This window comes from Centroberyx affinis, unplaced genomic scaffold (genome assembly GCF_046629955.1).
Source record: "Centroberyx affinis isolate AG114_WGS23_722 - 3 ecotype Tasmania unplaced genomic scaffold, CSIRO-AGI_Caff_v1 ptg005179l_1, whole genome shotgun sequence".
Taxonomy (NCBI): Eukaryota; Metazoa; Chordata; class Actinopteri; order Beryciformes; family Berycidae; genus Centroberyx; species Centroberyx affinis.
In genome coordinates this window covers 25,989-42,500 of record NW_027282574.1, presented here as the reverse complement: position 1 = coordinate 42,500, position 16,512 = coordinate 25,989, and the positions used below count along the sequence as shown (strand labels likewise).

Here is a 16,512-nt window from a genome sequence, read left to right as displayed (position 1 = left end):
GACAGTAAAATATATGTATGAGGGTGTGTGCGCACATACATGCATGCATGTGTGTGTGTGTGTGTGTGTGTGTGTGCGTGTGCATGCATTATGCATGTGTGCACCACAGGTAATGGGGCTCTACATCCAGCATCTCCAGCATCCATCACTCCATTCCCAGTCTCACACTCTAAATTCCTCCTCTCTCTCTCTCCATCTATCCGTCTTTCCCTCTCTCTCTTCTCTGTCACCTCTCTTCCCCGTCCATCAGCTCCTCCTCTCCATCCTCCTCCTCTCGTCTTCATCTCCCTCCACTCTTCCCTCAGTGTGGCGGGACAGCAGAGGTATGTGCTGCCAGTGTATGGGAGCTAACCAGCACAAAGCCTCACTGCTAATCCAGCCTGTTGTCCTGCCAAGAGACCAGAGAGCCTCAGCTGCTTTGATCCAGATCCAAACCACATCCAGCTCACATCCACCCAGCACCCACAAGTCCATCCACTCTCACTTTAATTCATCATCCTCCCCTTCCTACTCTTATTGTTCATTTCTCTAAAAAAGTTAGTGAGAAGGAGAAATGTCAGGTCGGGTCTTTTTCTTAGGAGGGTTACAAAAGGTTGTTTTTATTGCCCTCTTTTCTGGCTGAATTAATGTGCCAGTTCCTGGTTGGTTGTTAGTTGACCAGAGGCTTTAACCATGAGTTCACACTGTGAGCAACTTGGTTGATGAGTCACTGTATTCTGACCGACTGTAGGCGGTGCAAAAGGCCCCGAATGCATCTGTGTAGTGGTCTTGTGCAGCTACAAAGCGTTAGGTTGTTTAAATCAGTTGAGAGAGCTAGCTGGCAAGCACTAACTACGTAGCATTAATCATAAATAAACAGAAAAAGTCAATAACATTTCTTCATCGACCCCAACGATGGATGCAACTGTTCTCCAAGTAACGTTTTTGAGACGTTTATTGCTGTAGACTTTCAAATAGAGGTTGTAGAGAACTGGGGAAGCTTTGAATGCCACTTGCATTGCATTTTGAACTTGCCAAGTGGAATTATTGTTCATGATCACATCAGGAGGGAAACAAGGAAGTACGGAAATCTGATTTGCTTCGGCCGATGTCCATGAAAAGTTCAGCCGTGGCTTTTCTGGGTTGTTGACCGCTCAGTTTCCCTTGTTCCCTGGCCGAGTTTCCGTTGTTGAAACAAATAAATAAATGAAATGAATGGACTTCCAGTGATTTGTTGATGGAGTGTGAGCGCGGGGCAGCAGTGGGAGTCAGCAGGTAGAGGCTGTTGCAGTGCAGATCAATGCTGTTCCTGGGGCAGCGGACTGCCGCTCCAGTCCCTCCATCACTGGTTTCCATCAGGTGTTTTCACAGCTGCAAAGTAATAACCTGACTCATTAGCCTGTGGAGGCGTTGTTACCATAGAAACGGTGAAGAGTGTTGCCACGGCGCCCGCTCACCTCGGGCCCCGGGCGTCGTGTCGGGCTTGTGACTCTGTTATGGGTCTTAACTATAAAAATGGATTGCAATTACACACCGGCCTTTTATTCCAATGATTGAGAGCAGCAGTAAATGTCACCAGAGAGGCTGCTGGCTGCAGCTTTCACACTCACAGCTGATCTATCTTTGCCATTTGGTGGAAGATAACCCTTATCACTGTCACAAGGCACTTAGCCCAATCATGATAATGTTACAGTGTGTTTCCTTCTGGTAGTGTGGCGCCATCACAGGCTCCTAATATGAACATGGTATAACAGGGATGTTTGGTTCCATGACAACAGAGACGAAAGCAAAACTTAATTGGCTTTTACTGACGAGTTTCATGCCAAGATGAGCCATCCGCTGCTGCCAACTCCTTTAAAATGATTGCTGGCATGAAAGTGAGCCACTTTATCAGCTACAGCTGAGGTTTTAAGTCAATTTAAGACCTTTTATTACAAGATAGTCACATTTTTGATGACAGAATAATCTGTGTTTTTGAAGTATATAGGTATATAGCAGTTTTTTTTCCCAAAATGGATATACCGCAGTTTGGAATGAAACCCTTCAATTACTAACACCTCCATTAACCATCAATGGGAATAACATCCATGGTATTGATGACTTCAGTCTTATTCTTTTTGTTCATGTTCATGTTTTTCTCTCTTCTCTTCTCTTCTCTTCTCTTCTCTTCTCTTCTCTTCTCTTCTCTTCTCTTCTCTCTCCCCTCCTCTCTTCATCTCCTCTCCTCTCCTCTCCATCCCTCCTCTCCTCTCCTCTCCTCTCCTCTCGTCTCAGGTTATACCCCCGCCACGCCAGCGCCATGAACAACCTGGGCACTCTGACACGCCACCCAGAGGAGGCTGAGCGCTACTACAGAAAAGCCCTGGACACAAACCCTCAGCACAACAGAGCTCTCTTCAACCTGGGAAACCTACTGAAGTAAGATACACACACACACACACACACTGAAAGGTTATTTGAGGACAGATGTAAGGTGATGGCGGCCTCTTTCACTCTTCATTTTGTGAAGTGTGATAGAAATTGGAGACACTCATCGCAGCTGGAGACATCCTCAGTGTTGTTTTAGCAAATCTGTGACCGTTTCCGGTTGAAAAAATACCGTTTTTTTTCTCAGCTCTCCAAAGCTCTCCAAACATTGGCAGCAGTCCTCACAGCTGGAGTCTGGAGCCTCAGTGTTCCATTAGCAGCTTTATAATTGTTACTTGTTGAAAGAAAATCTTTTTTTTTCCGCAGCTCTCTAATGCGACCACAACAACAGAGATGATCTCGTCTCCATTTCCCCTGTTTTCTAACAAAAAAATAAATTTGGGAAATGGGACTTTAACAAGTTAACGATTAGTGTAATAACCTCTAAAATGTACACAGAAAAAGTGTGTGTGTGTGTGTGTGTGTGCACCTTATGCTTGTTGGCCATTATAAATATGGAAACTCATGCCTCCACGCTCCTCACTGCTTCTCTGTTTGTACAAGTGCCTCTGTGTGCATTTGCCTGTGTGAGTGCTTGTGTGTGTGTGTGTGTGTGTGTGTGTGTGTGTTTGTGTTTATGCCTTAGTCTATTTGTCTTGAACCAGTGTGTGTAAGAGCAAGATCTTTGGATTAGCTCAACATAGCTCTTCCCCCGTCACGCTCGTGTGTATATTTGACACATTTACATTCATGGTGGCCTCCGCCAAGCCGCAGCCACAATGTGAGCTGGATGTTTTATTGTTTGGCAGTATAAATCAACACACATGCCACTTGGACAAATTTAAATGCCCTGCCCTCCACTTTCCCATACACTGTTAATACTTGGGAGGCCTCCTCAGATAAATCAACAGCCTGTCAAGTAAATTTTGGTTTTGGATTCATTTCGGGTGCCGTGATCCATGACGCCGGTGATTCTTGCCGATGTAGTTTTCAAACAATCAAGATTTAACGCTGCCAAGCACTGAAAGCATGTTAATTAACTACAATGACCATAAGTCATTGCACCTATGATGCAGCACATCTGTGCTCCTTTGAGTCACGTTGTGTCTGTGCCAACACAAACTGAATGGAGTTTGAAACGTAGCCTTGATAATCAAATGGAAGTATAATAGTCGGCTAATGTTGCAGTGCCATTAGCTTATACTAGACTGAGATTTCTGAAAAACAGTGAGTAATTGAGTTACTGGGCTCACTAAATGAAACGTCAATAACAACTCGTCAATAACCTGAAATAAAGTGACAACCTGTGGGAAACGCTCACCGTCTTTACACAGTTCACTGTTAACAACAATATAAAATGTTGATTTTTTTTGTGGATAAATAGTGTGGGCTCCCACTGGCTCTGCTGGCTCTAATTACGTCAATAATGGAAGCCCAAATTAAGTTCATTATCACGCCTCAGCTCCATTACCATCTCTGTGTTATCAGTTTAGCCCTGAGAACAAACAGCTGGAGGCTCCCAGACAAGCCAGCCATCGATCCACAGCTCTGATTCCAGGTCACATAGGGACACACCAGGACAGCTGTTTGCGTGTGTGTGTGTGTGTGTGTGTGTGTGTGTGTGTGTTCGAGTGTGTTCGAGTGTGTCTATGTATCTGTATTTGTGTAGTTTGTGTTTGTTTACGTGCATGGATGAACTGTGTGTGTACAATTATGTGATAGTGGGAATTAAATTGAGAAACACAAATGAGCAATCCACAGCTGTGATTGAGATTGTAGCAGTAATGATGATGATGATGATGGGGATGATGATGATGGTGATGATGGTGATGATGATGATGATGATGGTGCTTTGCTCCAGATCCCAGGGCAAGGAGAAAGAGGCTGAGGCTCTGCTGAAGGACTCCATACGCTTTGGTCCACATTTCGCTGATGCTTACTCCAGTCTGGCATCTCTCTACGCTGAACAGGTAGAGTGATGAGGTCATCTCTCTCTCTCTCTCTCTCTCTCTCTCTCTCTCTCTCTCTCTGTCTCTCTCACACACACACACACACACATTAGAGTCAGAGGCTAGGGGTGTGTTGTGTGTCCTCTCTGCTTCATAAATCTTGAATTAAATTAGAATTAGCTGTACATGGTTAATCTTTCTTTCTTGTTGAGTTCCACACACTGCCTGGTTTTTAACCTGCGGTCACCGTGGGCTTTCTGTCACCTCGTCCCACTTCAGTCCTTTATTTACTCCTGTATTGTCTATATTGTCCCACAGAAACGCTTTCCCGAAGCCAATGAAGTGTATCTGCAAGGTATTGAGAACTGTCCCGACAGCTCCGACCTGCACAACAACTATGGAGTGTTTCTGGTGGATACAGGTGAGATGAAGCCTCCAGAGACAGAGGTTTCTATTAACACCTGACTGTTCTACTGCATAGAAACAGCCAAGAATCATATTTGGGAGAATCTTGTAATTTTTTGGCATGATAAACATGCAAAAATATTGGTTTTGGTATTGGCCTTGAAAAACCTTAAGATATGAAGAATTTGGTCAACTAAATGTAATAGATCTGTATTCTCCCTTCCTTTCTTCTCTCCTTTTTTCCTCTGCTTCCCTTCTCTTGTGTACTTGCTTTTTTTCCCTGTGTTCCTTCACTACATCCTTTCTCTCTTTCTGTCTTCCATTACACCTTCTTTGTTTACTTCCTTCCATCCTTCCTTTATACTTCCCTCTTGATTCCTGCCTCGCTTCCTTTCCACCCTTACTTTTCCTTCATTCCTTCTATCCTTCCTGTCTTTCTCTCTTTTTTCCCCTTCTGTTACTCCTTCCTTCATTCTTTCCTTTGTTTCCTCCTTTCCTTGCCTTGATCGTCCCTTCGCCCGCTCCTCTCCTCTGTCTTTCCTTTCTCCTCCAGGAGAGGGGCAGCTGGCAGCAGCTCACTACCAGAAAGCCGTCCGACTCAAACCGGCCCACTACGTTGCCATGGTGAACTTGGGCCGCCTCCTTCGCTCCTCCAATGAGAACAAAGAGGCGGAGTCTTGGTACAAGAGGTGAGAGTCGAAGTGGAAGTGGCCTAAACTTTTCTTTTGATTTTCCGACGTAATAGCACATGAATGCAGAGCTGTTCAGCAGCCGACTCGGAAGTCCACGATGTCGGACTTTCCCACCAGCACTTGAACGCACCACCAGTCTGCTGGTGGGCGGTGCCATTCATTAGACGCCATTGCCTACAGCTGAGCTTAGCTTTTAAAAAGCCTCAGTTTGCTTGAGCGCATGTTTAGTTGTTTTTGAGGGGGAGACGCAGTCAGTCTCACCCTCGCTCCTGTGTTCTCTGTGTGGGCAACCTGTCTGTCTCTTGTGTGCTTTCTGCTCCCTTTTGATTTCTGGTTCTGGAGTTTATTTGGCCTGAGCTTTAAGGCAGTTTTAGTGGAGACCCAAGATGGGGGCCTTTCAGTGTCCTCTTTGCCTCACAACTCTTGCGGGCACCACACAGTTGGGTTACCTTTCAGAAAACCCCTTTCCCCTCGTTATGTGAGCCCAGTTATTAGTTTTCTTTGTTTTGTTCAGTGTTTGTTTGAGTTTCCCCCCCCTGCAACCTTGCTTTGGGGAAACGTCACATTATTAAATGTTTGAAAACTCATATCATCTTAACATTTTCTAGCTGCTACTTGTAGCAGTTTAACATCAATTAATCATTACCAGATTTATTCTGACACATTAGTATAATTACTGCAAACAAACAAGACCATCGCCAAGAAGACTGGCAGCCTCTACACTGCATTTTACCACTGGTGTGAGATTGAGGCTACCAATCGTCTCAACCGTGGTCATTTGTTTACAGTAATTATACCAAGCAATCAATAATTAATTTGACAAGAATATAGAGCCTATTGATGTTTACACTTAACACATTTAGCTGACGCTTTTATGCAGAGTGACTGATGAGTGAGGAGGAAAGGGTTCAGCCTCTTGCTAAAAGACACATTGGCTGGTGTAGGGATCAAACCTGTGACTTTCTGGCCACCACAATGACACTCTCTAGGTGTTTGAGTCGTCTTAGAACTGTCCACTACCCCGCCCTCTGACATATCCTGAGCCACGACCTTTGACCTTTGCTCCCCAGGGCGCTGCAGGTGACGAGGAAGGTGGACATCCTGACCCCTCTAGGGGCGCTGTACTACAACACAGGCCGCTACGAGGAGGCCCTGCAGGTCTACAGAGAGGCTGCCGCACTGCAGCCAGACAGCACCGATATCTGGCTGGCCCTGGTGAGGACACACACACACACACACACACACACACACACACACACACACAGTCAATTACACTCTGAATCAAGGGATGCCAGGATATGTGTGTGTGTCGTTGGGGCATGTGAAAACTGTCAGATCCTGGACACTCACCAACACAACATCTGTCTGGCCTTGAACACTTTGCCAAGCCTTACATAATCTCTCTCTCTCTCTCTCTCTCTCTCTCTCTCTCTCTCTCTCTCTCTCTCTCTCTCTTTCTCTCTCTCCACAGGCCCAGGTGTTAGCCATGGCAGGTCGTACCAAAGAGGCGGAGAAGATGACCCTGGGCATCATATCCAGACAGGGCAGCTGCATCGAATGTTACCGACTCCTGTCTGCCATCTACAGCAAGCGCGGCAACTACACAGAGGTGTGTTTCTCTGTGTGTGTGTTTAATGTTGAATCCAGACATGTGTCTCTGTGTGTAGGTGTGTATCTGTCTTGTGTCCTTGGTGTTTGTCCCTGAGAGCTCAAACAATGACCAAGTTGTCCAAACTGTGAAACTGCCGGTACAATAGTTGCCGTGGAAACTAATCACCTCCGGTTCGTATTATCGCCGTTGTCCGCTGTCCACCGGCTCCCGCTCATCCTCCCACTCTGCTCTCTCTATCGCCTCTATCATCACCACTTCTCCTTTTCTCTCTCCATCCATCTCAGGAGAGTCGCCTGCAAACTAACAGAATGAAGCCTGTTTCTCTTTTTTATTTGCTGCCAAAAATATCCCTCCTCTTCTCTAGGCTTAGCCAGAGGTTTGCTGGAACGGCTGGCAGTCTCCACTGGGAGAAGTGGGTTTTCCCTGTGGGATCAGGGAGTTGTAAGATAATTTATGGAATCTAAAAAATAGATAATTTTTCATCTTTTTCTGTAATATAAACGAGTATTTGCAGCCCCTAGGCTTTGTTCCAAACTTAAAACATTATTTGATGTCAAAGTTTTTGATTTTGTGCATTTAACATGGAGTAACAAGTCAGCATTACATTTTTCAGGGGTTTGAGAGCCGAACAGATTGAGATCCGCTGCAGTACAAATGAACCAGACTGGTCCAATAGATGAAACAGCAGCTGGCTGGGATCCACTGCTCCTGTCTCTCCAGCTCACACAGAACATGGAGCTCCAGTCTCTGCTAAATCCACCATCCAATCCTCTGCTTAATTGGCTTAAAACAGCAGGACTCTCTCTCTCTTCTCTCTGTCTGCCTCTCTCTCTGTCAGTGTGGCGGTGAATAAGGCTGACGCTGCTCTTTCTCAGGAAGAAAAGAATAAATGATGAGCCTCTACCCTCTTCTTTTCTCTCCTAAAATCAATTCTGATTTCCTCCGCTTGTCCTCGTCTGTTTCTCTTTCTCTCCTCCCTCCATCCCTCTCTCCTCCAGAGGCCTTGGTTAAAAGTAGCAGGTAGTGCAGGAGGCTCTGTGGGCGATTTGTAGCACCTGCTGTGATTTCTGCTCCAAATCAGCAGGGACTCTCGACAGTCAGGCCGGGAAATGTACACTCCTGCTTTACAGACACAGACAGTCTGTCACCTAACACCGAGAAAAGGATAGGGGAAGTGTGTGTGTGTGTGTGTGTGTTAACCCTGTCTGTCTCCACCAGGCTCTAGATGCTCTGGACCGAGCGCTGCAGCAGAATCCCAGTGATCTGACAGTGAGAGCGGAGCTGCACTTCTCCAAAGGAAACCAGCTCCGAGAGATGAACCAGCTGGACCGAGCCTTCGAGGTACTGCTGTCTATCTTTTCTCTCTCTCTCTCTCTCTCTCTCTCTCTCTCTCTCTCTCTCTCTCTCTCTCTCTCTCTCTCTCTCTCTCTCTCTCTCTCTCTCTCTCTCTCTCTCTCTCTCGTTCCCTTACTGACTCACTTTCTCCCTCTACTTTTCTCTCTAGTTCCTCCTTAAGCAAGTACACATTCTCTGTAGACCCAAAGTGTTTGATCAGCTCTCTGGCTCCCTAGTCGATCCCTAGTCTCTTCTATGGAGAATACAGTAATGTTAGAAAAATAGCTTATAACATGTATTTCTCAGCCATGTTGAATTTGACTGAATTTGACCTTGGCGTCACTGTAAAAATAAAGATATATTCAGCAGCTAAACTCCTCTCCCCCCCTTCCTCCTTTTCTTGTTGTTGTTTTACTTTGCTGTGGATTTTGTTCTCTTCACAAACAACTCTTCTCATCACAGACACTTTCTCTTTAAAAGCTGGAATGCTAATTGGAAGCCCTAAAACATGATGAATAGACATTAATGTAACTTTTTTTTTTTTTTTTTTTTTGCAGTGTTTTGCAGAAAAACACAACATTTGCATCTCATTTATTTATTGGCTTGATTATCTGCAGGGGTTTAGAACGGGGCCTTGGCTGTTTGAATCAGCAGCCAGACTTTCTTCCTCTGACACACTTGAGACAAAGACGGAGATAAAAGTCTTAAAATAAAACCGGTTTCAAAGTCTGACTTCAAACAGCTTTTCGGGCTCCGATCGCCTCTTCTTTTTTTCATTTTCCTCCTCAAGAAATGATGATAATGTCTTTAAAATAACATCCCAGCACTATCTATATCAACTAATAAACCAGTTTCCCTCAGCCAACACTGCCCACATAAAACCAGCAGTGACCTGAGATAACCTCCTCCTCTGCTGTTCCTGTTTCGCCTCCACTGCATCACTGCTTCCCACAAAGTTTTCAGAGTAGTCTCTCTATCATTTGTTCTCTCTCTCTCTCTCTCTCTCTCGCTTTCTCTCCTCTTAAGCCTTTTTCCAGGAAGTCAACAAAGCCTCGCTGTGCAGGATTGTTTCTTCTAGAATCTTCCCTCACAGATAAAGTCTGAGTCCTGGCTCTCTCAGACGAGTCATTGGGAGTTTGCCAGCAGACTTGTTTGCATGTCGCTTCCCAAAGTGGCAGTGAAAGCCTGAGGGCCGAGGCTGTTGACAGTAATCAGAGTAATGAGCTAGATCCATTATCTGGTTGTCGAATTGTGGTTGCAGCCTGAATCAGTGCGGTTTTCAGGCTTTTTTTTAAGACTGTAGTCTATCATTTCATTAGCCAACCTTTCTCCATTTCTCCCTTTTATTGCTGAGTGCCTTTAGCGTAAGGATGCAGTTTGACCTGCTGTGATGGTTTGTTAAAAATTCATGAAATTCACCTCAGTCTGTGTGGTTTTTTTTTTCCAACAGAGTTACAAGCTCGCTGTTGAACTCAAACCTGACCAATCACAAGCCTGGATGAACATGGGAGGGATTCAGCATATCAAGGTAGCTAACATCAATGAAAACCACCATGTGTTCAATTATGATGAACGATTATTTCTATATTATTTCGATAACAATTATTTTCATTACCGATTAATCTAACAATCATTTTTTTGATTAATCATTTAGCCTGTAGTGTCAAAAATAATGACAAATGCCCATCACTAGTTCCCAGAGCCCAAAGTGATTCTACAAATTTCTTACTTAGTCTGACCAGCAGCCAAAAACCCCAAAGTATTCATTTTATAATGATATGAAACACAAAAAAGCAGCAAGTCTTAGCATTTGTGAAGCTGTAACCAGCAAATGTTTAGTATTTCTGTTTGATGAATGACTAAAATGATTAAGCGATTATCAAAATTATAATCGATTAATTTTCTGTCAATTAATCGACTAATCGTTTCAGCACTAGATTGAACACGATTGTATTTATATATTTGTGCAGGGAGACTATGCAGCAGCCAGGATGTACTACCAGAGAGCTCTGCTTCTCAGTCCTGGTTCCAAACTCCTGAAGGAGAACCTGGCCAAGCTGGACCGGCTGGAGAGGAGACTGACAGGAGGAGCGTAGACCACCACCGCCCCCCAGACGCTGCACCATCCTGGGCATGGATCAGGGGAACCGGGCCTCTGGAGCCCAAACACCAGCCACCAGGCTGCTGGATAAAACGGACCTGGTTGTTGGACACCCTGCCTGTCTGAGAACATGGGAGAAAGGTGAATATGACAGAGCTACAGGGTGTCAGGAGGCAGAGTGGGTGTGCTGGAGTCAAGGGGGAGAAGGAGGCTGGTCAAGGCACAGTCCAGAAGCCTTTCCTGGGGTAAGCAGTTGGAAGTGGCTCCTTGAGGGCTGGGGGTGAAGACCCAGTGAGAAGGACAAGCTAGACCATCCTGCAAGTCGGCTTCCCCCTGGAAAAGACTGGGAGCTCCATGCATCGCCCTGTCTGCATCAGCTTTAATTAAACACACACATCTGCTTCAGACATTTGTGTTTTTGTTTTGATTGATTTTAAATTCATGTGAATTCATTCCCTATGTGGCACTTAATCTCAGATTACCACTCAGTCCTCCGCTCTGCCTATGAGAATTCTCCACACATTTTCACGGCAATGCAGTGGAAGTGTATGGAAAACATTATGTTCATGACTAATGGGAAGGGGTTTGATACTAGGTTTAATTTAATACCACTCTCTTTCAGAGTATATCAATGAATATAACAGATGATAAAAACATTTCATCAGGGTCAGAAACTCTATAAAACTCAGATTCAGTGACTTTTAGAAATATAATAAGATAAAATTTGAAGACTGCTTTCTCAATGGACATTAGACCTCCTTGTGTAAAACTGGCTATAAGACCTGATGTCCTGAGCCTTTTGCAAGTATAATAAGCTAGTGTGTCTGCTGTTTCAGGATTTGAAAACTGTGGCTTCATGCGTACCATACCCTGATGAAGATCTCTGATGGGTTGTTTGTATTTTTGTTGCTGTTGCTGTTGATTGTGAATGAAATTTGTTGTGGAATGTAAAATGGGATGAAGATGAAGTGACTAGTGCAATGACTTGACAATGACTTGCGCCATGAAAATAAAATATATGTTTTATTAAACGGTGTTTGGGGTTGTTACTCTCTTCAAATGTCGGCCTGTATATTTTAAGGACAATTCCACGCTTGGATATTCTTACACTGTTATATATCATCAATCTGTGATGTCCAACGCAAGTGTTGTAATTTACTTTTTTGGTGAACCCACTTTTCCTCAACCTGCCTAGTCTACTTCTACTTCAGTTTTCCCAGAATGCCTTTAAACAACCCCCAGAGAACGAGCCTGCTCTTGTTCCATTCAGCCAGGGATTATAAGTGTAGGTGGAGAGAGAAATGGTGACACTGACAGTACAGTAACAGCTAGAGAGTGAGTTTTTCCAGTCAATAAGAAGTTAGAGTTACTCAAAATGCAACATGTCTTGTGGCTGCATTGCATTCTGGTCTATTGGGGCTGCTGTCTGTTAGTATCTCTATCTCTTCGATGATAGATTTCTGCAAAATGGTAAGTCTAAAAAGAAGAATTTGAAGCTTTTTGATTCTGAGAGACTGATACCAATAGCTGCTCCACAGCTCCATTAGCTGAAAATGTTTTGCTATTAAATTACTGCATTAGAAATATCTCTTATGATATCATGTCATCTACGTTTGGCCAGTTATCCACTGGAACAAGAAAACCCGAACACCACAGTAGTAGAGGAACAAATCTCCAAAAAAGGCTTTAGTTTTTGAGATACCCCTACCCGAGGTAGAACAAAGCACAACCATGTTTTTTCATAACTTTAATATGTCTAGTTTTTGAAATGGATGGTTGTATAAAAATATTTTACTGCAAAATTAGTTTATTTGGTTGATGTTTGGATCCTCCCCAAAACCGAAAATAGTGAAAATTTAGGCTTCTCCAAAAGGGACAGAATCTGCTTTATCACATGTATCTCTGGAAATAATGATCAGAATGTCACCAAATTTGGACTGGATGTTCACAGACAGTTATTGCATACAATAAAGCAAAGATTTCATCAATACCTTAGTCCATCTTTGAAATGTATACACTTAAACACAAATGAATTATAGGCGGAAATTGAATAGGAAATTAAAAATCCAAAAGGTATGTATATATATGTCTGCCATTATTAAAATAAGGAGACCAATCACCAAAAAATTTCATTTATATGTACCAAAGACTGTTATCTTATCATAAAAGTAGGTTATTTGACTATTCACTTCACCCTCTGATGTCACCAGCCCCTAACAGGTAACTAGTGCAGCCAGCACTTAAAACAGACAAATACAATGGGGCCCTATTGGTGTAAATGTGTGTGTGAGAAGGACACAAACCATAGATTAAAGCCAAAAACTACATACATTTAATGCAAACAGGTTCAATAGACATTTCTTTATCATTTTAAATACACTCTTTCTATATATTTTAATGTTTTCTTTGAACAACAATGACAATAATAATAATAATAATAATAAACTTTATGTAGCACCTTTCATATCATAAAATGCAGCTCAAAGTGCTTTACAAGAGAAACAATAAAAATCAACATATAAAGATAAAAACAATCTTAAGATATAGAACGCATGAAACAGGTATAATAATAAAATAAATTAAAAATAATAAAGAACAATCCTAGAATAAAAAGCATAAAACAAGTATAAGAAATAAGAGAGGTATGAATTAATAACAATGGTGTTAAAATAGAAAGATGGAATTAATTAAAAGCAAGATCATAAAAATGGGTTTTGAGCTGTTTCTTAGAACTATCAACAGAAGTTGCTTGTCTTATTTGCAATGGGAGTTTGTTCCAAACCTTTGGTGCATATAAGAACAGAAAGCTTCATCACCAGACTGTTTGTAATTCATTTTTGGGACATTTAGCAAGCCAGCACTAGACGACCTAAGGGAACGGTTTGGAACATACTCAGATAAGCAGTCACAGAGATATGAAGGTGCTAAACCATTTAGGGCCTTGTAAACAAGTAAAATAATTTTAAAATCAATCCTCAATGTTACAGGGAGCCAGTGCAATTAGGCTAGAACTGGTGTAATATGTTCTCTTTTTCTGGTTTTTGTTAAAATTCTGGCTGCTGCATTTTGTACAAGTCAAGTTGCAGCCTATCAATAGTTTTTTTTAGGTAATCCAGTAAAGAGTGCATTGCAATAATCTAGCCAAGAGAAGACAAATGCATGAGTCAATTTTTTGGCATCTTCTAGTGGGAGGTAGGGTCTAACAATGTAACATTGTTGATATGTGATTTAAAATCCAACTCAGTGTCAAGAATAACACCTAGGTTTTTTACTTCAGGCTTATTCTGTAGAGCCAGACTTCCATATCTGCTTGATATCTTTTCTCTCTGTGCATTTGTACCAAGAATTTCTGTTTTATCTTCATTTAATTTGAGGAAATTTTTACTCATCCACTGTTTAATGCTGGATAGGCAATTTATCAAGGGATTTAGGGCATCGGTGTCATCTGGCGCTACAGATAAATATAGCTGAGTGTCATCAGCATAACAATGAAAATTCACTCCATGATCACAAATAATTTTTCCAAGTGGCAGCATATACAGACAAAACAGTAAAGGACCAAGAATGGAACCCTGTGGAATACCTGAAAAAATGTCATGCTTGTCTGAAACATGGTCACCGAGACTAACTACAAGTATTAAACCAGGTCAGGGCTGTGCCTGAGAGACCAATCCAATTTTCAAGACGGTTTAGAAGTATCCCGTGATCGACTGTATCAAACGCAGCAGTCAGATCGAGTAGTACAAGAATAGAAACATTTTTGTTGTCGGCGCTCACTCTAAGATCATTTATTACTTTTACAAGCGCTGTTTCAGTACTGTGTCCCCTTCTAAAACCGGACTGAAATTTTTCATGAATCTTGAAACACTGCCTTTTCCAATATCTTACTCAGAAAAGGCAGGTTGGAAATAGGCCTAAAATTGCCCAAAACAGAAGAATCAAGATTGACTAGAGCTGTTTTGAGTGAATCTGGAAAATGCCTGTTTCTAGAGAGCAATTTACAATATCCAGTACATCACCAATCAAATGATCTAAGACCTCCTTAAAGAAAGTAGTGGGAATTGCATCCAGGGAGCAAGTGGATGACTTTAACTGCAAAATAATTTTACGGAGTTCCCCTTCACTAATTGTACAAAAAGAATTCAGGTTTCCCGGAGAACCATTAAAGATCAGATTTTTTTTATTTTCAACAGTATTCACAATACCAGCTCGGATATTAACGATCTTATTATCAAAAAATGATGCAAATTCCTCACATTTTGCTTTTGAGGCATGGCATATTTGGTCATGAAGCTGAGAAGGATTTAAGAGGCGATCGATGGTAGAAAATAAGATTCTAGGGTTGTTCCCGCTTTCACTGATAATCTTCGAGAAGTATGCCTGCCTCGCACAGCGTAAGGCTTTATTATAATCATATATGGATTTTGTAAGTATCTCTCGGTGGATTGTTAGTTTGCTTTTATTCCACATTCGCTCGGCTCTACAGCACTCCCTCTTGAGCAGACATATTCGCTCATTGTTCCAAGGCATTATTTTAATCTGTGATTTCTTTTTAGTTTTCACAGGTGCCACTATGTCGAGAGCTGATCTTAATATAGAGTTGAAGTGATTTACTTTTTCACGTATCGAGATTTCAGTTGAGAGAGGTGGACTACGTATGTGATAAGGGAAATTGGCGGCTAAAGATGGACCTAAAAAACGTCTTTTAATGAAATGCTCTGTATCGTTTTTTGCTAGACCAGCGACAGTCACGTTAAAAAACAAACAGCAGTGATCTGATACATTAATATCAACAATCTTATCAACAACAATATTCAGACCTCTAGAGATCACTAGATCTAGGGTGTGGCCACAGTTGTGGGTTGACCCAACAATATGTTGAGTAAAATCAAAGGAATGTAAAAGATGCATAAATTCCATAGCCTTGCAGTCCAAGACATTGTCATCATGCAAATTAAAATCACCAGTTATAAGAATCCTATCATAGTTAGTAAAACAGACTGACAGTAGTTCAGACATTTCTGGTAAGAATGAAGCTGTATGCTTTGGTGGTCGATATATAGTAATCAACAACACTGATTTTTGACTTTCCAATATAATAGCTTGATATTCGAAAGATGAAAAACTACCAAAATGTAAACGCTTGCATTTAAAAATGTCTGAAAAAATAGCTGCCAGTCCTCCTCCTCTCTTACCCTCACGTATCGAGTAGATAAAACTATAATTTGGAGGAGAGGCTTCAGTTAAGACAGAGGCTCCATCAAAGTCTGAGACTCTCGCTCCGGGAAAACAGTGTACTTTAAAATCAAGATTTCGCACAATGGAGTCTCTGATGATGACAATATTATCCATCTTGTTCGATGTTAACAGCGGTGAGGGTGACAAAGATGCAGGTGAGCGGAGAACTTAAAACCGATTTGTGGTGGTAAAATCCGGGGGTGGAGGGGATCTCGGGCGGCCTTTACCGCCTCTGCGGCTCTGCCATATGCCTACCCACGCGCAGAGGGGTCGGCAGGCGGGAGTTTTTTGGCGTAGATGTAGCCAGGGCACCTGCCTGGGCACCTTGCGTCTCATCCTCATCGGACCCAGCGTTGGGACCGGAGTTGATGGCTGCCCCAGCCGTACGGGAAGCATCACCGGCCCCTGCCGTCTCCAACATGGCCATTCTTGTGTTTAGCCGCATCTGTCGCTCCAGTATCTTGTGGATCTCCCCCTCCATAGTCCTCAGCTCTGCTTTGATGTTTTTGGCTGGACCGCAACAGCGGGGCCAGCCTTACAAACGCAAATGTCTGTCACTGACTGAGTGACTGACTGACTGAGTGATCAAGTTACACCATTGGTCGGCCGTGGCACGTGGCACATCATAGGATCACAGAGCCAGAAATGTAAGTTTTGTTTTCTCCGCCAGCTTGTTTCTCCGCTGAGATCGGAGCACGTTTCTCCCACACAGTAAGCAGGCTGACCAAAATCATGCATGTAAGCTGAAGCTAAAGTAGAATCTATACAGTTATATCATATCACCGTCGGAGAGAG

The 16,512-nt window shown here is 42.8% G+C and overlaps 1 protein-coding gene across 1 annotated transcript in view; it reads left to right on the top strand.

Moving 5' to 3' along the window:
- Window positions 1-11,514, top strand: part of tmtc1 (transmembrane O-mannosyltransferase targeting cadherins 1) — a gene marked incomplete at its 5' end in the record, with an annotated part of 45,489 nt that extends 33,975 nt beyond the window's left edge. The window contains 9 exons of the mRNA XM_071546212.1: window positions 2,254-2,397; window positions 4,247-4,355; window positions 4,653-4,755; window positions 5,293-5,428; window positions 6,502-6,646; window positions 6,903-7,040; window positions 8,262-8,384; window positions 9,829-9,906; window positions 10,349-11,514. Coding sequence (XP_071402313.1) covers window positions 2,254-2,397; window positions 4,247-4,355; window positions 4,653-4,755; window positions 5,293-5,428; window positions 6,502-6,646; window positions 6,903-7,040; window positions 8,262-8,384; window positions 9,829-9,906; window positions 10,349-10,474 — 1,102 coding nt within the window. The remainder of the gene's footprint in view (window positions 1-2,253; window positions 2,398-4,246; window positions 4,356-4,652; window positions 4,756-5,292; window positions 5,429-6,501; window positions 6,647-6,902; window positions 7,041-8,261; window positions 8,385-9,828; window positions 9,907-10,348) is intronic.
- Between the last annotated feature and the right edge of the window lie 4,998 nt (window positions 11,515-16,512).